The 27,080-nt window shown below is 43.0% G+C and overlaps 1 protein-coding gene across 5 annotated transcripts in view; it reads right to left on the bottom strand.

Moving 5' to 3' along the window:
* SEMA5A (semaphorin 5A) overlaps positions 1–27,080 on the bottom strand; it is a 472,196-nt gene that overhangs the window by 40,657 nt on the left and 404,459 nt on the right. For all 5 annotated transcript variants that reach the window (XM_045863616.3, XM_064596872.1, XM_064596869.1 and 2 more), the window contains exon 16: positions 25,824–25,971. In XM_045863616.3, the coding sequence (XP_045719572.1) occupies positions 25,824–25,971 (148 nt within the window). The remainder of the gene's footprint in view (positions 1–25,823; positions 25,972–27,080) is intronic.

The following is a 27,080-nucleotide window of genomic DNA, read 5'->3' as shown; positions in this document are numbered from 1 at the left end:
CAACACATGCATTCTGGGAGGGGACACCAACATTCAGTCTACAGAACATATCCCAACAGATGCCAAATCAGGGGTTACACAAGGTGAGCTCAGGACACTGCCTACATTTTGGACTCCACAGCCTTGTTTTGGGTTAGTCCATTGGCCCCAAATAACACTCAGTGCATACACTTGAATCTGTTTCACAGAAGGTAAAAAGATTCGATAGTCCAATGCTACCTGACAAACAGTCTACACTGGCTACTGTGAAGAGAGGCTGATGATTTAGGGATTTTTATGAATATTCCTCATTTCATCCCATTACTATTACCAGTTATTAACAGTTTGGTGAAATAAAAATGGAATTTTATTAAATGTGAAAGAAACACGGTGAGAAAAGCACGAGTATTTTCAAGTAGAAGTTTGCACCGTTCCAAGCAGTACGTGCTTGCATTTCAGTGGGTTTCCTCTGAGTTAGCGACAGTTCTCTTAGAAATCTTTGGTGTACCAGTTGTTCGCATGGGGTCTCCCCAGGCTGTGAGCTTCTCCAGGGTAAAGCCTGGGGTTGATGCAACGTTCTTCCTCACTGGGGGACTGACACTATCTTTGACTCTAAAGAGGAAGAGGATTGGGCTGAACATGTCAGGGGCTTTCAAATGGGTGCATTCGCTTTCAACAAGAGGTCATCTTATGTGGTTTTTGTTTTGTTTTGTTTTGTTTTGTTTTAAGTGCAGAGAAGCAAGCAAATATTCCTCTGCTGTCTTACTGAAAAAGATTTGTGTTTGTGTATTACTAGATTATATATGTTTGTGTATATATATATATATATAAATGGAGCTGGCTTTCCTCCTTACACATCATTTTAGGCATTCTTTTTTATAACGCTGTAGAAAGCCCAAGAGAATAAGAAAATCAGTGCTGTTGTTGGAAATCTTTATTACAGAGGCTGTGATTTGTGGGTAATCTATAAACTTACATCTCAAATGAGAAGATCCATTTATTTATTTTATTCTCTCACTATAATGCCTTTAAATAGGTAGTCTCTGAAAGCAAACATCAAGAATTCAGACAGCTTTTTTGGCAAATACCGTGCAATGAGAGGAAAAACTACTTTTAGCTAGAAGTGAAAACCTATCATCCGGGGAAAAGGTTTCCTTCCTAAATCAACAACTGAAATGGGTGACCTTGAGCAAAGGAGCCCACCCTTTACTTCCACTCCTCCATTGTTATTGTAACACCTGCTATCTGCTTATTCAACTGGCAAAATTCCCAAAGCTATCTTAGAAAGATCCAGAGCACTCAGTTCTCTTGTGTATTTCATCAGGCATATGGGATTGTGTGTTCAGGTCCCAGGAGTTGAGTCATCTTGCTTGGAACCTTGGGAATACCTGGTCCATTTTCCATTAGTCTTCTGTACTCTGGTACCTCAATTATGGCATAGCTATGATCTTAAGAGTACTTTGACAGTAAGCACCCATCATTCCCATAACCTGGATGTCATGCCCTGTGTAATCCCCTCCTCGTGGGTGTGGATGGGCCTTATGAAGCTGATGGGATAGCAGCTCTCTTGATGAGATCCCTCTTAACCAAGACCTCCTTGTAGTGGACAGAGATTCTCCTGCTGACTTTGAAGAAGTAAACTGCCATGCTGTGGGGGGCACGTGGCTAGAACTGGGGGCAGCCTCTAGGAACTAACAGTGTCCTCCAGCCTAGAGCCAGGAAGAAAAAAAATGAGGACCTAAGTCCCCAAACCACAAGGAACTAAGTTCTACAAACAACCAGAGAGCTTGAAAGAGGACCCCGAGCCTCGGAAACGTTTGCAACTCCGGTCAACACCTTGATTTCAGCCTGAAACACTAATCAGGGGAACTGGTTAAACTGGGCCTGGACTTCCAGCCCATGGAACTGTGAGATAATTAATGTGTTATTCTAAGCCACTAAATTTGTGTTCATTTGTTACACAGCAACAGAAAACTATGTAAATATACATTTATTTGGTATTTGTACACAAGACGGAATCTATTCCATGACCCTGTTTTTATCTAATACTCCAAGAATTCAGTTTAATACATGATTCAAATGAAGCTGAGTTTTCTTCATCTGGTATCCTCAGGGCAAGAAATCGGAAGGATTAGATTCTTTGATGGAAAACTCATTATCTTCCTGCTATGACATTCTTCCAATTTTTTTCTTACGAGAAAGTTTTGGTGAAAAGTTTTTAAAAAGTGACCATTGCTTCTCAGTAATAATACCTAGGAAAGTCAAGGTGTGAATAAGGGACTGCAGGCTATGTACTAAGTTGAGGTTGGTTGTTACAACTCATGTTTTATTAAAGATGCCCGATACTATCCAGAGTTAATTTTAATTCCACTTTACAGAATAATGACAGAATATACATGTGTTGACGATCGAACTGTATTTCAATTTTACCAATTCCATTAAAGCTGTAGATTTAGTGAAAGTCCACTATGTTTGAGAGAAATATATTGGTCTAATGTCTTTTGCTTTAAGGGCAAAAACAGAATTTAAAATGGTGTTCTATTCATTCTGCAAATGAGCTTTTCCCCAAGTGTGTGGAGACGTCTGTAGGACGCTGATGGGTGCCACGGAGAAAAGCTTCTGCTGTCAGGTAAGAGAGAGACCATGGGTTCAACAAAGTTAAGTGAGTTTCTTCAAGCCAGGAGTGGTGAGAGCTCATTTTGGGGAAGCAAAACTGAGGGGAGCGCACATTACCACTGTTGGGGGAGAAGCTACCTGGAATCAGAAAAGTTCTCAAAGGTGAGAGCAATTTCATCGTTTATGATTGATTCTAAAATCGACTTCACTGATTCAAAACTGAAAATAGGGAAGTCACCCCTCTTCTGCCAAACCTAACTAGGATTGGAAAGACTGAAGATGGAGTCTTATGTTCATAAAATCTTTATTTAGCCCAGTTGACTCCACGCTCTAATGGGGGAAGCCATCTTAAACATCCCCTTCCTTCAAGACAGTTGGTGGGTGGCTCTCCAGTGAGTATATGATGTAGAGGGAGCTGAGATGTCATCAGTTATGCTCCTCAAGCAATTTTTTCTGTGAGTTCATTTATACAGGGGCTGGTCAGTTTTTATTGTGAATGAAACTCTCCTCACTTCCAAGTTTATGGCCCTGTGTGATAGCCAGGAAAACCCACCAGGTCTGTCCAGGGGGTCTGCTCCTTTCAATCCCCTAATCTAGCACCTTAGCTTTCTCATCTGTAAGGTGGGCATATAAAGTGACACATCGTGATGATTTGGGAATGTTAATGAGATAATATGTTTACAGGGGTTAGCAGAGAGCCTGGATTATGAGGCATCTCTTTGTTCTGCACAGAGGCCTGGAACTGAAAATGGGTTGCAGAACATGAAAATAGCAGGAGTTCTTCAAAGGTGGTCAGGATACAGAACATGAAAATATTAGAGGCTCTCCAAAGTTGGTCATTAGCAATCTTGAGAAATCATCCTCTCTCGGTGTGGATGGTCACAATAACCCATAAGTATGAGCAGGTCATACTCAGGAGAATGGGTTTATTTAACTGGTAAAATAAGTTTAGATTTAACTTCCATCAAAGTTTCCATATATATATATATATATAATATATATATATATATATATAATTTCATTCCCTCTGTAATGTGATCATCTAGTGGGAAATTTTCTTCAAAATTGGTTATCGGAGTTTACATAAAGCTGGCTTTTTATCAGTTCATGTTCCTTAAATAATCGGCTAAGATTTCATGCCCTAAAACATAGTAGTAAGAACATTCATTTAATCTAAAATCCTTACATCATGAATGATATATTTGGAACATTCACAGCTGGGGCCAAAGTCTTTCTGTCATTTCATCTCACTAGTATGGAAACAGAACACTTGAGTGTTGTTGGGGCTCTCCAAGCTGGGATTCTGTCATTAACGGGTCTGGGAAATGGAAAACATGTCTTAGCAGCATCTTTTGCTAATAATTGAAATCACAAGGGACTGTATTATTATTATTATTATTATTATTTGCTCTTCTTTTGGCCAATTTACTGTGGGAAAATAATTAATTCCTCAAATAAAGATCCTTAAATGACTTCCTGTTTATAATTCAAATTGTTTAATTAGATTCCCATTACCTCCTGAATATTTCCTGCCAGAACTTATGGTTAATGATCTACATATCTTAATTAAAGTATTTATATTTTTGAAATTAAGAGTCACAGTAATATTGTCCAAATGACATTTTCAATTAACAGCGAAGTTATGAAAATAGAAGTATCATGTTACCCATCCATCCGCTCATCCATTCATCCATTCATCCATCTTTCGATAATTGCTATTGGAACATTTATGCCATGTACAAGATGCTAAGCTACAGCTTCAGGATTTTAGATGTTACTGGTGAAATAAGCAGGGGAAGTCCAAGGGAGACACCTGCAGAAGTATAAGCCCACACCAACTACGCGTTATGGGAGTTAAGATGCAGAGGAAACTAATTGGAAATAATACGAGCACCTAGTAACTAACTGCATTATGGCCAATCCCATAGGCTACTCAACCTGGAATTCTGTGTCTGACTGACCAGTTCTATACCAAGGAGTGCTGTCTCCACAATCATGGCACCAGACGAGGGACACACTCAGGCTTTAGTTGCCTTGAGCAACCAATTCTGGCTAAATTATCCATGCCCTAATAGTAGAATGTCACTGCTAATACAAAACAAAATGAAAACCTAAATGCAATCTTAGCTGCCTGAAGAAAAGTTTAGTCTTGATCACAGAAAATAAAAAGATCCACTAGTTAAAATATAAGTTGTCAAAATATGGTGTATTTATCCTTATTTTTTTTCTTAATGAGTAAAAGTTTTTGTGCCTCAGTTTTATAAATGTTTAAAATATATGCACAGGGTCCTTGCAATAATCCTAATGAAAAGAGAAAAGCACTAGGGGGGTGTGCCAAGGACATGTGGTCACAGGTGATGGCCACTTTCATTCCAAGACCCCAGGTCTGGATGGGCTCCCTGTCTTTCATCATCATTCTTTCCTCCCAAAGCTGGGAGTGATATTAACAAGAAGCCCCCCAGTCTCCCAGCAAAACAGATGCATTTTCCATCTGAGGATAAAGACTTTGTCCTTTCCTGCTAGAATCACCAGCCTAGTGCAGTAATATAAACATACAATGGCTTTAATTTGATCCTTCCCAACTAAATTATCACAAAAGGGAATATTCTGTCTAAATGAAGTGACAACATCATAAAACAATAATTTGTCTATGACCGCTATTGATAGATTTATTTCTAAGATTTATAACCTTGTCTCTCAGACCTTAATTTAATGGCTTAGTGATTTCTTGGGGTTATAATTAAATTTACTTATTACTGACAATACTATTGATGCAGTAGAACATATTTATTTTTACCATAGCCTAGAAACATATCTCACATCTGCTTATATTTTGTTTGTTTATTTTTCTTACCTATAACCTAAGTTTCAGGCCACAATTCTGCTACTTTCTATGCCCCACTTCTCACGGGCCTCTCTACTTCCATCTCTGTGACAAGGTGGACAGCAGATGATCGAGCTTATCTAAGCAAGTATCAAGAGATTCATAAGACTTTGAGAGGACATCAAAGTCTTTGCCACAAGTCTGGATAGCAAAATCCCTGTGACTCACCTGCTTCCTAAACTGGGCCTTGCTCCCGGCCACTAGCTTTGATGTGGCTGCTTGCCCACAAAGGAGGACTGCAATGGAATTAAATATTCAAGATGTTGCAACCAAACTTACAAGTTAAATACTTCCAGACTCGAATATACTTAACATATGGCAATGACATAATACAGTTGATTAATCTGGAAGTGTCCTATAAGAAATAATTGTCCAAATCAATGTTTAAAGACTAGACAACATTGTGGATTTTCATCTGCTTAAATACAATCAGAAAATCATTCTGCTGGAAATTCCTAAAATATAAAATGGTGATTGAATCAGGAAGTAGGCAGACTTCTCCCAAATCCGTATTTTAAACCGCAGGTATGTATTTCTCCTGATGCATGTTGCATCCCACTGCTTAGTTTCTAGCCATCCAAACCCTTCCCCCTTATTAATGGCACTCTAGAGACACACTTTTATCTATGAAAATATAAAAACTCATGATGGAGTCACTTATTTAGAAGTTACTTGAAAGTTATCTGAACCAACTGACGCAGTTGCAACCTTCTCATTCTAGAATGTTGCTTCTTTAATTAGGAAGGGGTGTTTCTTATTCAAAACCATCATTCAGGCCCAGAGAGAATGCCCCAGTTAAAATATTTAGAATTCTCTACTGTGGATGGCTTTAAAATTCACTTTTCTATCCTAGGAAACATGGCAAAATTTAAGCAGGAGTACTGACTGCTTTCTGCTTCAATTTCTATTCAGTTAGGCAAACAAATTCTATAGCTTGGCAGAATAAAAATGCCCTTCCAAAATATGACTAAAGCATCTCTAAATTGCTGGATTTTCTTACAAATATAAGTATATAGAATAAAAAAAATAAGTGATACATTGGGGTGAATGTAGACATCTACGTTTTCTCTTATACTGTGATAGGAATAATTTTAGTTTTCTTCTTTTAGAACATTAAAGGTTATTGGGCTTTATTGCACCATGAAAGGTCTTAATTCGTGTTCAGACAGAATATTTCAGGCAGGGGAGGGAGATGTCAGGTTTGTTCACCCACATAGGCAGGCAAGAATGATATCAGCATCTGAAAGCCTAAATATCTATTATCTCTAATATATACTTACATATAAAATATATATAATTCCACGAAATGGTAATCAAATTAGTATGCAAGAGGGCTCTAGCATAAGAGATTCTGCAGGACGGGCCGAGGTGCCAGCTAGAAAAACATGGAGTTGATCAGCCTTAATTACATTTCTGTGACTCCATGTCAGCCAAGGGTAGAAACCAGAGTCCTCGGTTTTCCAGATACTCAGAAACTCAGGCCAACCGCGTTGTCCCAAGCCCTCCGTCCCATGCCCTGTATCCCAGCCCCGTGGCACTGTCTTGAAGACCCACAAACACTCGCTGTGGCTTCAGGCCCCTATGCCTTCCTTCTAAGATGCTTGTTCTCCTCAATTTACCCGAACATCTTACTCCCTCCTTGGTGCTGCTACTCTACCCGACTCCGGGAAGTAACAGACAAAGGACAGAGAACCACAATGACCTGTCCGCACAGGTCTTGAGATTTGTGAAGAAGGCCACTACCGATTTCTCGTTTTCTTGGTCCTCGCCCAGCACTGAACACCTGCCATTTGTCCCCCAGCAGGTGCTCCGTGAGCGTCAGACATGCCAACACTTCCTCAGGCAAACATGGCACGAACGGGCTCCACACATCACCACCCCGGACAGTACCGGGATTATTTTCCATCGCTTTTCCTCGCTGGTGTCCAAAATCTTTAGAAATACTAAATAACCTTTCAACCAATAAATAACATATGAACAGGTAACGACCAAGTGACTATGGTTTGAGGGGGGCAGGGGCCAGGAGCCCCTCCAGCTGAGCACCCCCACTCCACCACCATCTGCAGGGGCCCAGCGTGGCGCCATTTGCCAAACGCAGCAATGAGTGAATGTCACCCTCCATGTAATGACCAGCCATTAACTAACAGCGTCTGGTCTTTGAGACGCAGGTAAAAGAGCTGGCAGGCATCCTTGGGATTCAGTCTTTCTATCCCTGACCTTACAGCCCTTAATTTTTTTGCCTTGTTGTGTTGAATTGGCTGTGATCTCCAGCACAACACTGAACATTAGCAGGGCTGGCAGAAATCCTTAGCTTTTTCTTGACTTCAACGGAATAGCTTCTAATCTTTCAGCACCTAGCATGATGATGTCTGCTACAGTGTTTTAAGAGGATCCTTCAGGTTACAGTTATCCTTGAAGGTTAAAGAAGCTCTCATCCATGCTGTGCTGACTTTTATTTGAACTATTATGAATGGGTGTTGCATTTTATCAAACATTTACTCTGTATCTACAGAAATGGTTTTAACATTCTTTCTCTGTTAATATCATTAACATAAAATGTCTTATTTACTAGATTCTCCACTTGATCACTGTCATGTCAAATCATGCGTATGAACATATGACTATAAGTGAAATGTACATATTTTTATGAATATAATTTATATTTATCCTTAAAGTCTGATGACATGGTACAAGACGGCACAATGTGCCTGCAGCACAAAGGAAGATCCTGGCAGAGGGGGTGTAGGAAGGCGGAAATTCAGCCTGCATCCTCTCCTAAGCCATGAGCCTTGGCATGGGGCTGTCTGCACTTAGAGGGAGAGGCACTGTTCTTTCTATAAAAACATACTGTCTGCTGGCCCAAACCTGAGCCTGTGGTGCTGTGACCCCCAGAAGGGGAAACTCGTTCAAATTCACACAAAGGGGGGGGGGAGGGGGGGCGCCTGGGTGGCCCAGTCAGTGAAGCGTCTGCCTTCGGCTCAGGTCATGATCCCAGGGTCCTGGGATCGAGCCCCGCATCGGGCTCCCTGCTCAGCAGGGAGTCTGCTTCTTCCTCTCCCTCTGTCTGTTGCTCCCCCAGCTTGTGCTCTCTCTCTCCCTCCCTCCCTCTCTCTCTCTGTCAAATAAATACAAAATCTTAAAACACACACAGACCAAATTCACACAAAGGCACCTTACAGGTGAATAGGGCTCTAGGCTCTCAACCATTTCTAATCCTCAGAGCCAATACCATTTACCAAGCGACCCAACCACTGGACATGTTATGCTGAGAAAACTCGCTATATTAGTCCTTGCTTTGAAACAGCATGCCCCTCTGTCTGTGCTCAGAATCCCCGCTATCTCAAACAGAGAAAGACATGTATCATATGATCTCACTGATATGAGGAATTCTTAATTGCAGGAAACAAACTGAGGGTTGCTGGAGTGGGGGGTGGGGTGGGAGGGATGGGGTGGCTGGGTGATAGACACTGGGGAGGGTATGTGCTCTGGTAAGCGCTGTGAATTGTGCAAGGCTGTTGAATCTCAGATCTGTACCTCTGAAACAAATAATGCAATATATGTTAAGAAAAAAAAAAGAAGAAGAAGGTAGCAGGAGGGGAAGAATGAAGCGGGGGAAATCAGAGGGGTAGACGAACCATGAGAGACGATGGACTCTGAAAAACAAACTGAGGGTTCTAGAGGGGAGGGGGGTGGGAGGATGGGTTAGCCTGGTGGTGGGTATTGAGGAGGGCACATTCTGCGTGGAGCACTGGGTGTTATGCACAAACAATGAATCATGGAACACTTCATCTAAAACTAATGATGTAATGTATGGGGATTAACATAAGAATAAAAAAATTAAAAAAAAAAAAAGAATCCCCGCTATCTGTGAGCTCGCACTATTAGCTCTGTAACTTCGAATGCCTCTCCTCTACTCAGAGACGTGGCCATGAGAAAAGGCACCCGGATGTTGAACTGAGGGTGAGAGGCACAAGTAAAACTTAAAATGTTGAGGAACTGACTCTTCTAAACATGCATTCCAAAAAATATGAGGACCTTCTTGAGAGACCGTTTCATCTCTGCTAACTGGTCCAAAAATGTAAGAGTTCTCCCTCTACTGGAATGCTGCAATGCATTTCACATAATTCATTGAGCAGCTACTTTGTGCCAGGCACTGAGAAGGTGCTAAGAATGCAGTGGAGAGCCACGGAGACAGGGCGTCTGCAACTGGAAGCTTGGAATCTCACGGTATTTTCCACAAAGTATCCCCATGTCATGTGGTGGGGAGACTGAGGCAAACAAGCATCATCCTGCTTTCTCTACCTTCAGCCTCACCAATGATTTCATCCTGAAATGGTTACAGGACATGATTTATAATGAAAAACCAGACCAATCAAATATCTATCCTCTGCTGAGATGCAAATAAAATGCCTGCAAAGTGCCAGGATTATACATATATATATATTTTTTGGTAATACCAGTCCTGCTGTAAATATTTATGTGGGAAGCCTATCTTTTTTAACGTGAGTACTTATGCTGGAGATTAATTCAGATTCCTTTCAGACAAATGAGGCAAACCCATTAAGTTATAGTAAAAAAACTCACAGCCGCACTTAGGGGCCTCCCTATGCAAATATCAGCATAAAAGCAACAAAAGGGGTTACAAGTTCTGCTAAGGAACAAAAAGTAATATCTGCTAGGAAAAAAAAAGTTATCCATTAGTTACTTTTTTTTTTTCAAAGACTCAGGTAAAAGGTATAAATTAGATGGCAGAATTTTTTAAAAATTAACAATTAGTATCAGGATGAAATAGGGTTTCACTTGGTCAGATTCCTCTCATTATGCTGTGGTTTATGGGGCCCATCTAAGAACAATATGATCTATGAGTGCCAAGGATGACAAGACAGTGCAAGAGTATGAGAAGCCCCGAGAAGATAATATAACATATGGGCACCCAAGTAAAAGCCTGCCAAACCCCTTCGTGAAGGCACACACATGGAATCCCTTCTCCCAAACAGCCCCAGAAACCGTGGTTTACAAAATACTCTATCAATCCCAACAGGCCAGAAGGATTTACATTTGCAGTTTAACGGATGGCCGGCTAAATGACACATTTGTCTCAATGAGACTCACAGTGGACAGAAAACAACAAAGCTGTTGGGTCCACAGGCAAATCTCTGTCGTGTAGCGTAAAGGCTGAAGGTTCCTCAGTGGACATGGTGGGGGCACCCCCATAGCACTGTGCACCAGAGGCCAGCCGCCCTCACACCCACCCCCAGGGAAACACCAGATGCTCTGCCAACTCCAGAGCCAGTACCTGCGGGGACACTATTTAAATTCAAAGTCCCACTGAACACTGGTTTTCCTAAGTCTCAGAGACCCCCCCCAAACACCCCAGTGACTTTGCTAAAATGGTGACATGGGTGCTTTTCCAGAGACCACGTACAGGAGACTTGTTGGCTCCTTCCATTCCTTGGACACCTGTAGCTTAGATTCAACAATGGCGCTTTCTACCTACAGTCACTGCTATCCGGGTTAGTATCCTTCTCCTCCCAGGCCGAGCGCTCTTGAGGACAGTCACCTACCCAGATTCTCACTCCACCCGGCCCACATCCCGAGCGCTGGCTCAAACTCACAGTTACTCAAGACTTGTTTGTTATGGGGACAGAGCTGGACGAGACGTGGGTTGATGTGTATTGAGTGCACCAAGGGAAATAAGACAACATTTGATTAGCAGGCAGGCTGATGGTCTAAAAAGGGCTCAGGGTCACTAGTACATGGAATTCTTATTTACAGAAGGGAGCTCAAATATTGGAATCTGTGCCACTTTAAAATAGTAAATTCAGATTTTCTTTTCTAATTAGGTGCTCTGCATTAGTTATATGTACTCATGTCTTGCCTATGGGGATCTGATAAGGTCTTGGAAGGTCACTGCCAAGTATAATCTAATATCAAAACCAATTTTAATGAACTTCATACACTATTACTGCAGGCGAACTGGTTTTCGGTGCTAAAGTCAACTCATTTGGAGCAGCCTCGTAAAACTAATTAGAAAGAATTTGAAATAACTTAAGAATATGAACAAGAAATAAAATGTTCATAAGCAAACATCATGGGAAGAAAAATTAAATGTGAAGTAAAGGCAACTCCACTGGGGTTTGAAGAATCTCTATGAAAGAGAAGACCAGCCACAAAATATGTTCTGTCATAAAAGACTGAGAAGAAACCAGAAAGCAGACAAGGGCCATATAATCCGTGAGAATAATCACTTCATTTGCAAAGATGTTGACAATATTTCCCCAAACTGCCACCATCTTTAAAAAAATTAATACATGAATTGAATAACTAGATTTATTTACCCCCTTATCCTACATTCTGCTGGATGTTGAGGACACAATCATGAATAAAATAGATATTGCCCCTGACTTTAAAATCTTAAAATACCTTTCTGGTTGTCATTGTTATTAATTTAAAAACAAGTTAGTTCATACCATCATTAGTATGATGGGACTCTTCTCTCTTAAACAGGACTAAACCCAAGTTTATATGACATATTTTTGGGCAACGTTGACCTTAAATTTAAGCTTTTTAGGTTGAGGGGCAAGCACCTGCTAAGATTGAAGCAATGATTGTGGGAAAGCAGTATATTTCAGAATATGGACCACACACATACAGACCCTCACGTATTTGCATCCACAACATTATGTATGCATTTCAGATCAGATAGTATCTGTCTTTTTTAGTAAAACCAACATTTTTTTTCCACTGCCAAGAAAAAATAATTGAAAACTTGATGTAGCTTAAATGCTTGAAGTGAGTAATGGTCTTGTACTGTGGCAATAGGAACCCCAGAAAGTTAGCCTATCTACGATCATGAAACAGCAACAGCAAGTTAACGAGAGCCGAGTGACGAGCACCTTCAGCCTGGTATTGTCGACCTTGTAGGAACGGATCGACTTACTTTCCAAATCAGTGTCTTACTTTCAGGTCCTAGAGAATTCCCCACATCCTTTGATCCACATCCTTCACGCATGTCCCATTCACAGAGAAGCTCCCACTGCATCTCAACTTGGCCAGATCCTGCCCACACCTTGCAGGGCGCTTGGCCCATCCAGCCAGGGGTAAACTCTGCTTCCTCTGGACTCTTTGGCTCTTCTTAATTGTTCCATTGGCATTCCTGACTTGTTCCTTATAGTCCAGCCATGTGATTTGTATTTTTCTTCCTAGGCTCAGAAGTCCGTCTTTGACGTAAGGAATTTTATCGTACGTATCTGCATATCTTACTAACGCCTAATGCACTTCTTTACATACAGTAGATCACCAACATTTTTGACCAGTCAGGTCTACAGATGAAAAGCTCTGGAAATTCTACAAAGGATGGGATGACAGACACGAATCAGGGACTGAAGTCACTGAGAGTTTTCTTTCCTTCCACGTGCAAAACTATTCAGAAATTAACAATATCGTGGGAGATTACACCATTAGAGAAATTAATTCAAAGAAGTCAAAGAAGACGCATGTAACAGGCACAGATGGCAAGGTCTTATCACTGAAAGCTATTAGCAGTTGCGAAGATAAGAGAAAGAAATCAATTAAATAAGCTTCCTAACCAAAACTGCCTGGCAAACATCAGAGGGCTCCTCTCGATGTCTGGAGTCCATCTGTTGGCCCTACTATTTTTATCTCTCCCTCTTTTGAGAGGCTGCAGTTCACGTGCTTCTGGTTCCACAGATGCGTAGCCGGGATGATTTTATAAGGTAGATTCCTCAGCTTCCTTCTCTCCGCTGCGGCCATTCCTCCCTCCCACGTGATCAGTTCCTTCGAGGACTGCTCTCTAATAATCTCACACTGGGGCAGTTTCGTGGGGCCGGGACAGACTGGGACAGATGTGGGAAATGTGTCACATCATGACAGAAACAAGACGCCAAGTGGTCGTGTGTGGGATGGGACTTTCTCATGCAGCATGGCTTTATAAAATCATGCAAGAATGTGGCGTGCTAGGAGCCAAATCTATCTTTAAGAGCCTTTATTGCAACTCGTCCCTTCAAATCAGAGCCTCCTGAGATTCTGCAAGTCAAACGGATCTTGAAAAACCAGGCCTTGGAGAGAAATGGAGAAACTGTCTGTTCGAAGAATGTTCTTGTGGCTCAGCATGAGACGCAGAGCAAAATAATTACTTTTTTTTTTTTTCCTGATAACCCTCGAAGACTTCCTCACATCACCTTGTATTTCTACTTAGAACGATTAAAGGAAAAAAATCTAAATGTAGCAGGAGCTTCTTATGGTCCTTCTTGTATTCACATAAAAGGGTTCTGAACGGGGCTCTAGTTCTTCCACATTTTAGGACTGGGTAGCACTTGGGGAGGAAGAAACCATGGCATCTGGGAAAAATAGTCAATGTTTTAAAACCATTTTTTCATGTTCCAACATCTGTTGCTTCCCTTCCTTATTTAATTACAAGTTGCTTTGAAAATTATTATATATGTGAAGTGTTTTAACAACCAAAATTATACATGTTTAATAATTCCACTGAAGGCGCTCAGATGAAATAATAAAAAAAAATGGGAAATGCAAATCTTAAGCAAAACACAAATTAAAACATATTGTTGATATAATTAAACACGTATGTTACTTCTCCAAAAGGAAGAACTGCCTGCCGTGAGCCAAACCAAATGACAAGGATAGTGGGATCGAAACTCATTTTAAAATCCTTGGACTACATTTGTATGTATGTGAACTATTTCTACAACACGCCCCATCCTTGTGAGTGAACACGGGTATCAACAGAACCCATAAACACAAGAATGAGACAATGAACAAACTAGTGTAGAGACCATTTTGGGGTAAACTTCACAACAGAAGGCTGACTCCGAAGTTTTGAGCAGGGATCGTGAGTCCCTTATCCCCCCTGCTGTCCCCACAGCCCAGCACAGGGTAGGAGCTTAATAGTCATTCAGTCATGGTGGAATGAAAATGGGGGGCGGGGGTGATCAAGATGCTCTGAGTCTGGTCACATCAGTGTGCATTCAGACAAACCTCCATTAAGACTGTGACGTACACAGGGCTTTGCCAAACTGAGTAAACCAGATGAAGATCACACAACAAGAAGTACTATCAATTCAGTAAATGACAAAAGTCTTTGGGATGCCTGGGTGGCTCAGGCGGTTAAGCGTCTGCCTTCGGCTCAGGTCATGATCCCAGGGTCCTGGGATCGAGTCCCGCGTCGGGTTCCTTGCTTGGTGGGGAGCCTGCTTCTTCCTCTCCCTCTGCCTGCTACTCCCCCTGCTTGTGCTCTCTCTCTCTCTCTCTCTGACAAATAAATAAATAAATAAATCTTAAAAAAAAAAAGTCTTTGATCGAAGGAATTTCTCTCCCAGTTTGTTTGCTTGCTTATTTACTGCATTTTGGAGTGTTTTAGAAGTGAGTCCATTGAGGCAGTATGTCTGCCACTGTAATGGACCTCCGAAGGGTCAGGTCCCTACCCTTCCCCAGATCTTCCATAAGTCGGTTGAGAAGACCCACAGGCCTCGGAGTGGGATGGCGGGGTGCACAGAATGTTCTTCTCACAGCGCCAGCCTGTGCGGGGAGGTCTGCATTGAAATACAAATTTTCCAAAGTGGAGGATAGCCGGAAGTACCCAAAGATGCCAATAAATGCCAGAGCCCGTCCTGGATGCCACGAACTGCCCATCAGGCTGGCAGGTCCTCCTCACCTCCAAATGAGAGCATCACACCACATCATTTTTTTTTTTTTAAAGATTTTATTTATTTATTTGAGAGAGAGAATGAGAGACAGAGCATGAGAGGGAGGAGGGTCAAAGGGAGAAGCAGACTCCCTGCCGAGCAGGGAGCCCGATGCGGGACTCGATCCCGGGACTCCAGGATCATGACCTGAGCCGAAGGCAGTCGCTTAACCAACTGAGCCACCCAGGCGCCCCAAGATTTTATTTATTTATTTGAGAGAGAGAGAATGAGAGACAGAGAGCATGAGAGGGAGGAGGGTCAGAGGGAGAAGCAGACTCCCCGCCGAGCAGGGAGCCCGATGCGGGACTCGATCCTGGGACTCCAGGATCATGACCTGAGCCGAAGGCAGTCGCCTAACCAACTGAGCCACCCAGGCGCCCCACCACATCATTTAAAGGCCAATCTGGCTGGACAATGCAGATGCTTTTTAAGCCTGATGCACCTAGAAGCAGACAAGCTGAGCTACGGAAACTGACCACACGTAAGGACAGCAAACTGACGAAGCGACCCCAGAAGGCTTCTCTCTGGATAATCCACGATTAGCCCAAAAGTGTCAGCAGGGCTGCAATCAAGGACTGAAGATGTGTTCGGAAAAGGATACTCGCTGATTGTTTTCAAGGAACTTCTACTAAGGCTAACATTTAGAAAGTCACATTTAACTACACGTTTTGTTGCAGTTAAAGAGCTGGCACCCTTGGCAAGAGACCTGAGTCTCCCACAGCTGAGAATGTGTTATGCCTTCCAAAGTCAGTTTGTTCTGTGCGTATTCACGCAAGCCTAGAAAGATTTTTAGACTCATGGCCATTTAGTGGAAATTTTATGACTGAGAACACTTACTCAGTTACTTTGTTTCCATAAATAAACTGCAGATGTTTTAATGTCAGGTATTGGAAAATCTTTATCATGGAATTTATTGGTAAACTGTAAAGAAAAAAAAAATCTCACCTAAGTCACTTTTTTTTTTTTTTAAGATTTTATTTATTTATTTGACAGAGAGAGAGACAGCGAGAGAGGGAACACAAGCAGGGGGAGTGGGAGAGGGAGAAGCAGGCTTCCTGCCGAGCAGGGAGCCCAATGTGGGACTCGATCCCAGGACCCTGGGATCATAACCTGAGCCAAAGGCAGACGCTTAACGACTGAGCCACCCAGGCGCCCCACCTAAGTCACTTTTACAGCAGAAAACCCCTCTTCAAGAAGATTCTTTCAATTAACTTTGCAATCACTGCATTTGAATTATTATAGGCAGGAACAAACCTGATTTTTTTTTTTTTTGTAAAATCAAAGAAATCTATGCAACAGAGTCTTCCAACACTATAAATAAAACATTTTTGTGAAATACTCCAGATCTCCATAACAACTGCAATTTCCAGAGATTGTAGATTATAATTCATATGTCCTAGAGGCAGACTTTCGATGGATTAATTCCTATCATCCATCATTTTTCTTTTCTCCCCATCTGTGTCATGCCCCATTCTTAAACTTGATCACTGAACTCGCAGGGCTACATTTCAGCAAACTTTCACTTCCGTGGCCAACCCGGCATGCCACCTGATTTTGTGTACTGATACTACCTTCTTCAAAATGCTCACATCTCTCTTAACAAAATATGGCATTTTTACTCTGACACTTTCCCATTTGCAAGCCCTTCACAGAGAGAGCTCATAACAAAAGAAAGTAATTTTTGCATTCTCATGCTAATGAAGGTGTAATATCAAGTTTCAGCTAGGGAGATCAGTCACCTCTCTGTAGAAGAGTATCTGTAAATACAAGTGACTGCATTTTACAAGCATGGTACAGTAGTGGAGTTCACGCTGTGACCTTCTTCATGAAGGTCAAGATCATTCGTGGAGATTTTGTGGAGCTCATGTGGATCACAGGAAAATTCTAGACCACCTGTAACAACTACAACAATCAAGAAAGAGCATGCCTTTTAATATCAGTTGTGAAGTGGTTTTAAGAGGCAGGGCAGCTTCCAGAGATAGGACAGGAGTGAGAAAGCTTGGGGGGGGGTGCCCACCCCCTCTCCATCCTTGAGGATCTGGGATTCCAGGGGCTTCTGAGGAGGAGGGGGAGGAGGGGTGGGAGCAGGCATAGCAGTTAAGATGGTTTTGATTCAAACCAGCAAAAGTCATGGGGACTTCGGATCTCACATAACACAGTCCCTAGCAAGGGGGTGCCCCAGGCAGCCGGGCGCCCCAGCTCTGCCTCTCTGCTGTGCTAGGGTCTTCCTCTCGGCCCCAACCTGGTGACCCCTCAGGCTGTCAGCAGCTGGAGAGCAGCCTTCTAGCTTCACCTGCTCACACACCAGTATCCGGAGGAGGAAAGGAAACCCCCCTTCCTGCATCTCTTATTGCCGGAATAGAGACCTTTCCCAGGATCCCCCTAACAGCTCTTCCCATGGGAGGAACTGGTCCACATGATGAGAACCACTGAGCTAGATAAAAACGTCTGATGGAAAACAAAGTGCAATCTGCCCAGTAATAAGCATCTACAGCCATCCGATGGCTGGAGAGTTTGGGAGTTCACAGTACCCTAGAAGGCAGGGCTGAGCTCCAATTACAGGACGGCAGCTTTAGAATTCCTGGGCTCACGAGCCCGTTCTAGCGTGCTCAGGATTTGGGTTCACAAAGCCAGGTGTAGCAAGTGCCCTGGGGGCCCCACATTGCAGCCCCCACCCCATGATCCCAGCTGCAGGCATGGTGCAGGGAGCTGTATGCCAGTCACATCTCCCAGGGGCACAGGTCTCACTTCCTGTGACTCTCTCATTAGGGTCTTCTCTGAGCCTCCCGGGGACTATGCAGCCAGGAGCATCCCTCAACGAAGGGGAGCCCATGAGCCCCGGTGCTTATGACAGCCATTCCACAGGCTTCTCAGCCATCCTGGAGGATATCTGCCCTGCTGTTCACAGCAGTAGCCAGCTTTTTCTCCTTCCCTGCCTTGCTCCCCTCATCTGTCTCAGCTGCTGCTGTAGATTCAGCTCCAGGAAAGACTATGTGATCAAGCTCTATGTTAAATGGAGCTCATACTGTACCCAGGCTGTGCACTGTCCTTCTGCAGGGTACTACTACATTTAGATCATCTTCAACACCCCTCAGATTTATGCAGTACACAACCTGCACAACTGTATATAGAGGCTTTGGAGGACAGGTATTGGTGGGTGCCCCTCCCAGAAGCATCTGGGTATCTAGGCTTCCCCCAAGAATCCTCTAGTCCCTCTGGCCCTTCAATTACATGCACTCTAAGAAGCCACTAAGGGTCATCTCTTGTTCTCGATAAGTGATAACTGATTGCCTCTTTTCAGCGTTTATCTTGAATGATTCACTTTATCAAATCTGTTGTGGATCATATTCAGTTGGGCAAAACAGATTTCCATAAGCACATTTGTGTTTATGGTGACATCAGGAAAACTGCAGCCTTTCAAACTTTACCCTTTGAAATTATTTTTCAACTATAGATAAGTCTACCGAATGTAGCTGGAAACACACAGGCCATCAGTACAAACGCCTGGCCTTGAGTCTGGCCGCCCCTCGCATGAGCTGGGCCACCACATCTCTGTGTCATGTTTCCACGCCTATAAAATGGTTATTCTAACAATAATGCCACATCCCTGTGGCAGGAATAAATAATAAAATCCCTAAGAAGTTTTCCAAACAAAAATTATTGGCCTGCATTAATTATAATAGTGGTGATGAAAAATAATATTTTTCTCCGTAGAAGTTCTATATGCTTTCAAGTGAGTTAGAATCAAGTATATGATTTTACCTAATTTCATCTATTCCATTTTATTTAAGAAAATTAGGTTTTTTGGGATGCCTGGGTGGCTCAGTCGGTGAAGTGTCTGTCTTTGGCTCAGGTCATGATCCCAGGGTCCTGGGATGGAGCCCCACATGGGGCGCCTTGCTCAGCGGGGAGCCTGCTTCTCCCTCTGCTTGCTGCTCCCCCTGCTTGTGCTCTCTCTCTGACAAATAAGTAAATAAAATCTTTAAAAAAATTGGGTTTTTTAGAACTATGAATTGGTATTTTCATAAACTGCATAAAACTAGTTGCATCTAAACTAGTTGTATCTAAACTAGTTATATCTTGTAGAAGGGCCAAATGGCTCATTAAAGTAAGCTTCCAGACTCCTCGATAAGCAGCCCACGCAGGGAACCCAGGCGAGAGGTCAGCGCCTGTGATGAGCTTTCAGGGCACGGTCGGCATCGGCGAATAAACGTACGGAAATGGATCTCGGCCCAAAGTGAAGTAACGCTTTACCCACGGCCTCGCCTGTGCTGGGCACACATGGAACAGAGGAAACAAAACAACGGAACAGAGGGAAAACCTCCGATGCCCCTCCTCATAGAAGTGTACCTGTCCACGGCAGAACCATGGATCTCTGGATAACCACTGTTCAAACCACCTGTGAGCACAAAGGAGACGGACAACCACAAACTAACAAGAAGAAGCTTAAAACTACCTGTGTATGCTCAAGCACTTTCGTCCCCCCCGACGTCACGTTTCTTCTCTGTCGTAAGCAGAGGAGGGACCAGCTGCCCAGCTGATTGGAAGCAGGTGCCATCCCAAGGAGGCGGAGGGTCTCTTGCAGACGGTTTAGCACTAAGAAATAAATGGGGTGGGCGCCTGGGTGACTCAGTCAGTTAAGCATCTGCCTTCGGCTCAGGTCATGATCCCAGGGTCCTGGGATCAAGTCCCGCATCGGGCTCCCTGCTCCTTGGAAGCCTGCTTCTCCCTCTGCCTCTCTCTCTCTGTCTGTCTCTCATGAATAAATAAATAACATCTTTAAAAGAAAAAAAAAGAAAGAAATGGGGTGCCAGAGATCACTGTATTAATCCAGGAGGAAAGGAAACAAATCGTTCTAAGTGTCTTTGAATCTATCCGGTTTTGTGGGTGGGGGGAGATTAGCTTCTGTTGGTTAATCTCGAAGTTCTTGCCCCAGGATTTTCGGAGGAGGCCACACAGCATCCGGACCTTTCCAGCACCTCAGTGCTGAGCAGACCTGGAGCGGGGTCTTGCTCTGCCAGCAGCAGGGCTCCGGATGCCAAAATCGTCTTCTCGGGACCCTGGTTTTCCCATTCAGAAAATCAGGAATGCATGAGATGGCGTTTTTCAAAATTCTGCAAACTCCAATGTGCTACACAAAACTGAGGTATTTTGTGACAGTGCTATTATTTTAATCTGTAACAACCTATTTAAACTTCCTGGGCTCCTGAGTGGCTCAGTCGGTGAAGCGTCTGCCTTCGGCTCAGGTCATGATCCCGGGGTCGTGGGATCGAGCCCCGCATCGGGCTCCCTGCTCCTCGGGGAGCCTGCTTCTCCCTCTACCCCTCTCCCCTGCTTATGACCTCTCACTGTCTTTCTCTCTCTCTCTCAAATAAATAAAATCTTTTAAAAAAATAAACTTCCAATTGCCAGGTTTTGCTTGCTCCTAAATTTATCTATAATGCCTTTATTTGACCCAAACAATTTTTCATTATGTTCTGTCAACGCTGATTAACCTTCGCAGAATCCCTTTGACAGGGTGTATTGATCTTAATGTCTTTCTTCTTGACCTTTCAGGGTCTTCTGTAGGCTGCTTCTTTTGTTTCTAGGAAACAGATACTCTCCTATGCTTCCTGTTGAGAGCAGAAATCACAGCGTTGGGTCAACTGTTTTACACTTTGTGTGACATTTCAGTAATAAATACAGGGCTGGCCCCGCGATGTCTGTTCCTGGCTTTGAATTATCCTTGTTGCATCTGACCCCGTCTTTAGCTCTATTCTTTCACATGTCTGCTGAAACCTTTGAGGAAGTCTGAGTAACATTAATTTGGGGAGCATTTCCATTTATAGAATATAACATCATTCTGTTTTTCTTCCTTTCATGTGTTGTAATTTGCAGCCAAAACATAAAATTAAGACTTGTGTTTTGCATTTATCTTCAGTTAATTTCCATGGTCATGAGAATCTCCTCCTGGTACGCTCATGGTTGGCTGAAAGAACATGATCACAGTCTTCTGAAAATCAAGAGTGCTAATGGACAGAGAAGTATACAAGGACAAAAGCTCCTCTTTCTTTTAAGATACACTTTGTACTCAATAAAAGGAAAGAAAAACAAAGTCCTGTCATTTATTATGGGACATCCAGCAAAGAGATGAGGCAAACGGAATGATGTCCTTTAGTTCAATGTGTGCTAGTGAGTTAGTTCTCAAGAGGCTGGCCCAGTCACCCACCAGCCATTTGCTATTGGACAGGTTCATTATTCTTTCTCAAGTTGAGCTTTCCATCTCCAAATGAGGTACTAATGCAAACTGCCCAGGAGGAATACAGGGAGAATAAACGTAACAGATTTTAATTGCTTAGTGTAGTTTACAGTATGCAGTAGGTGCTCAATAAAAATTCCTTATTTTATTACATAACACAGAATGCCAGCCTATCATAACCTGCTTAAATAACAACCCCAGTGTGCTTTGTTATAATTTTGTTTCAGTATTTCATCAGACATTACGCAGTCAGCTAGGATTTATAAAGACTTGATTTATCAATTATCACTATGGTTACTAGGTATTATCCAGTAAAGGTTAAAAATGAAACAAAAACAGGCCAAAGATCATTAACCCCCAAACGGCTATTCTAAAGTGATCTGGCTATTTTAAATTAAATAATTACCACTTTGACTTGTCAGGGCACTGACGGGATGTAGGCTCAAAGCCTGGTAGCAAAACGCCCACAGACACTGTCTCCCTCAGCTGATTTCTCACGGGGGGAAAGAGAAGGTGAAGGGACCATAATGGTGACAACTTCTCCCAGGGGCCCTGCTCCTCTGCAGACAGACTTGGTACCCTCGGGCAGGTTGCCTACCTGGGCTGTCTCACTTCCCACATCCATAAACATTAGTAAAGTCACATTCCCAGAGATGTGTCACAGAACCAAAGACAAACAGAATGGACCCGGCTCTCGGTGGCTATGCATTCAGTATCTTCATTTCTCCTGATTTCTCTCCTCCACCAGCCAGGGTTACTGTGGGCATTTTATTATGTAACACAAGATGTCAGTCTATCATAACATGACTAAACAGTAACTCCAGTATGTTTAATTATAATTTCACTTCAATAATTCATGTGACGTTACTCAGTAAGTTAGGATTTATAAGAATTGATATAATAATTATCACTATGGTTACTAGATGGTATCAAAACAGGTTAGAAATGAAAGACAACCAGGGCGCCTGGGTGGCTCAGTCTGTTAAGCAGTGGACTCTTGATTTCCGCTCAGGTCATGATCCCAGGGTCCTGGGATCAAGCCCCACATTGGACTCCCTGCTCGGCGGGGAGTCTGCTTCTCCCTCTCCCTCTGCAGCTCCCCCTGCTTGTGCTCTCTTGCTCATGTGCTCTCTCTTTCTCTCAAATAAATAAACAAAATCTTAAAAAAATAATATTATATTTAATGTAAAATATCGATAACATCCATATATCAGTACCTAATATTGAGGTGATCTGAAATATAATAAAATATAAAATGGTAGCTGTGTCTGCTGTTACATTATTCAAGAACAGGACATTTTCCCCCAGAAGCTGTTCATGGATGCCAATAATGATGGTGATGATAACTTCTATTTTACGAATGCCTGGGTTAGATTTGCCACTGGGCAATTCTACGCATAATCACCCCAGCCGCTGGGTGTTCATGCCTCCTATTTCATTCGGGGACGTGGATGGCAAAGGTGGAAGAGCACCTGTGGTGTCCCAGTGACTCAGAGGCTCCAGCTCTCTCTACCCCCCGTCCCCCACCGCGCTCCCTCACTGCTCTGTGAGGTTGTATGCACGCGGGGATGTGGTGGAGGAGTGGTGAGGTCCAGAGAAACCCAGCAGCCCTGTGGCTCTAGAGATGATCACTTGGAAGCGGAGAGGAAATATCTGTCCCTTAAGAGTCCTGACGTGTCATCAAGAGTCTCATACAAACTTAGCCAAGGACTCAAGCCCTAGGGAGTGACAGTTGCTGCAAGTGGTCACTTAGTCACCTGGATACCTGTGACCCAAGGTCCAGAGAAGAGATACCAGGATCAGAGAATCGGCAATGTCAGGGCCCTGGGAGCTTGGACACTAGCTGGCTCGGCCTCAAACCGCACCAGGGAAGACAGAGGTCCGGGACCGTGGTGAGCCCCAGGCTCACACAACTAATGGCTACACAAGATCCAGGTCTCCACTCCGTGTCAACCAGCTCCCCAAACAACCTAAGGCTCTGCAGCCACCAAACCTTCAACCTTCGGAACTTTTCCCCCCGAACTTTATTTTTTTTTATTATTTCATTCTATCTTATTTTGCTGCAGTAAGAACATTTAACATGAAAAATAAATGTTGTGTTTCTATCATAAAAGAGCAGACTGCTCGAGCACCTGGGTGGCTCGGTTAAGCATCTGTCTTTGGCTCGGGTCATGATCTCAGGGTCTTGGGATGGAGCTCCACGTTGGGCTCTCTGCTCAGCAGGGAATCTGCTTCTCCTTCTTATTCTCCCTCTTGTGTTCTCTCTCTCTCTCAAATAAATAAATAAAATCTTAAAAAAAAGAAAAACAACCGACTGCTCCATTGTACCACAGTGATTGATACCTTCTTGGAAGTACATGGTCAAGAAGAAAAAACAAACAACCCCCCCCCCGCAAAAAAAACTAAAATACCTAAGAACTGACATTAGGCTCACTGGAAACATGCATGACATTTTTCTGGATTTGAAAACTGATGTTATATTTGTTTCATAAAACACAGTTCTGTAAATTTGGACACAAAGCAATAAACACATTAATACTTTAGGAAGACATTCAGTTTTTACCTTTATAATCCGATGTATCTCACACACACACACACACATACACACACACACAGATTCCAGTGACTACATAGGAGATTTGCTATACTTTCCTTCACACAACTCTTTCTTTCATTAAACTGTTTATAAATATAACTATTGAAGTCAATTTGTAATAAGAAAATGAATGACCTGAAATGTTTTCTGAGTTCTTTGTACTGAAAAGTTTTAGAAACTAAAGTGCAGGATCCACTCAGGTCATCAATCCCTGCAGATTCCCAGCCAATGAGACAAAGCCTGATACGTGAGTGGGGAGCCCCATCTCTGACACTGAGCCACCAGAAGCAGGAAATGATGTATTTCAGCAAAGAATAAAGATACCCCCTTTGAACTGTTTTCCTAGAGCAACTGAGTGTTCACGGACTTACCTTGCACATTTTAATAAGTTTCAGCCTCTGAAATATCAATAAATACATCATTCTAAACTGGCACTAAGATTCTTCATGGCCAAAATTTAGTTCAGGCCAACCTGGAAAGAAGTGCTTCTAGAACCAATAAGAGCTTCTATTAAAGCTACCACGATATTTGCCAGTGTGAAGGGGAAGGAATCTAATTGCAAATCCCAGTAACAGAAATCTCCTTGGTTTGGGCATATCTCACAAAAATGCCCACACCCTCTTCCTCTCTCTGAATTTTCCAAGGCTATCTCGAGTGTGTGGTTGTGCATGTCGCAAAACCAAGCTTTACTGCAGCACAAAAACATTGCTCAGCCTCATGCACCAAGGTTATGAAAACGATACAAAGAACGACTGGAAAGGTGAGGGAGGAAGGATGCCAAGCCAGACCTTCCCATGCAGAACGTCTCTCCCCGCACACGCCCACCCACCGCATGCACTCCACGGCACCAGCCGGGGTAGCTGAACCAGGTGGAAGCCCAGCGCCCTTCGGCACTCAGTCATTCTTACAGGGGGCGCAGGAAGAGCAACAACGGGCCTTTGGAAAGGTGCTTGCACACGTGGAATTTTATTTAAGGATTTAGTGTCAAAGGAAATATGACCTGCTAAGGCAGAAGAAAAACAAAACTATACGTTGTCTTTGATTCCCTCTGAATTGGCCCCAGTGTGCTCTGACTACAGCTCCATAGTCTCTCAACCCTCAGAGTGTTTCAGGTTCGTTCCACATTCTATACCTTAGCGTGGTTCAGTGTAGAGACCTTATACGTCACTTTCCCAAATCAAATATAGTGACGACAGGTAAGCAGATTGAAGCTTTTGTCATAGTTCACAAATCAGAATGAAAAACTCCAGGGGCAATTTATCCCAGAAGTGAATATTTAATTCAAGAAGCCTCCAAGCTATTATGAACTTCCAGTATTTCCTCCAAATAGTCTCATTAACTAGAGAAACTTACATGATTTACAGTACATAGTGCATGCAGAGTATCTTGTGCCTGGGGATGTCATGTTTATAGAGCATTTCATGTTTGTAGAGCATCTAGTGCCTGTTGAAAATCTAATGTTTGCAGACTATCTGCTGTGTGAGAGCATGTCGTATCTGTAGATCATCTACTGTGTACAGAGCATCCAGTGTCTAGACAGGTCATGTTTACAGAGCATGCAGTGTTTGCAGAACACCTAGTGGTGTTTGTAGAACACCTAACGTTTGCAGTGTATCAAGCGTGTACAGAGCACCCAGTGTCTAGACATGTCACACTTACAGAGCATGTGGTGTTTGCAGAACACTTAATGCTTGCAGTGTGTCAGGTGTGTGCAGAACACCCAGTGTGTGCTGGCTCGGGACACCCAGCTCTAGGTCATGGGCTGGGAACACCGAAGTTCATACTCACCACATTACAGCCCACGCAGTCAGGTCCATTCTCGCAGGTCCTGCGGCGAGCTTGAATGCCACCCCCACACTGGGCCGTGCACCGTTCCCAAGGACCCCAGCCTGTCCAGAACATGTGCGGGGGACACAGCAAATGCTCGTTGCAGTATCTGTGATGGGGAAACCAAGAGGAAAAGGAAACTGTTCAGGACAACATGAAGCCACAGACCTTTCCACGGTCCGTCCTACACCGATGTTGAACACATGGGCATGCTCCACGTGGAGGGGCTCTGTGAATGCAGAGTGGTGGCACGGTAAAGGGGGCAGATGTGGTGCTGGCCATGCTGTGAGGGCACAGACAATGGGATGCGTGGGGCACAATGAAGAAAATGCTAAACTCACAATGCAGGATGGAGCTTCCTGTGCAGCCAATTAGAGGAGAAACAAACAAAACAAAACCCTTCAAATAGACACCCAAAAATGAGAACACATAGAGAATATCTAGGTAGGGCATTTATCTTCTAAACACAAACACTGAAAGATAAAGTAGGTTGTGGACACAAAGTCAGCAAAAGTGTATTTGGAATTCATTTCTCATTCTTGAATCAAGTAAGGCTCCATGATCCTATTAGTATAAATTAAAGAAAAGTTAAAGCCTGATTTTAGCAGGAGGACTCATGCCATACACTCCTTAGGTTATTGTATTTTTAAATTTATTTGTAGACTCTCAAAATGATGTCAAAGAACCTTAATTTAAAAGACCACCAGTTATTCCAGAAAAGTTGAATAACTATTTACAAACACTGGTCCTATTTATATACTCTGTACTTCTAAATATACATTCACATTGTCAATTACTAGCCAACTTTACAAGGCTTTCTTTAGCCTTAAATGAGTCAAATTTCTCCTCAGCCTTTAATACTACAAGTGAAATGAAGCCAAATGAGAGAAACAAATGAACAAACAAACAAAAAACAAGAAGGAAACAGCCTGGCATTCTATAGGTTACAGCCTCTAAAGAGGAAGAGATTGCTCTACCCATAAGCAAACGTAGTGAGGCATATCTGGCCATTTAAAGGACTATTTAAATTCAGTTCTCCATCTTCTAAACAGAAATTTGGCTGCTAGAGGACAGTAGCATGCAAGACTTTTTCTGACATCTCTCTACCCACCCCACCTGGATTCAGACACGAGGCAGACTCTTATCTGCGAGGTTAAGTCAGTCACTTGTAATGTCATGGTTATTAATAAATGCTAAATCCTGCAGGGCATTACACAA

Source organism: Mirounga angustirostris, unplaced genomic scaffold (genome assembly GCF_029215605.1).
Source record: "Mirounga angustirostris isolate CCGP_5_RB_7025 unplaced genomic scaffold, mMirAng1.0.hap1 SCAF_7, whole genome shotgun sequence".
Taxonomy (NCBI): Eukaryota; Metazoa; Chordata; class Mammalia; order Carnivora; family Phocidae; genus Mirounga; species Mirounga angustirostris.
Note: the sequence above shows the minus strand (reverse complement) of the source record. Positions and strands in the feature narration are given on the sequence as shown.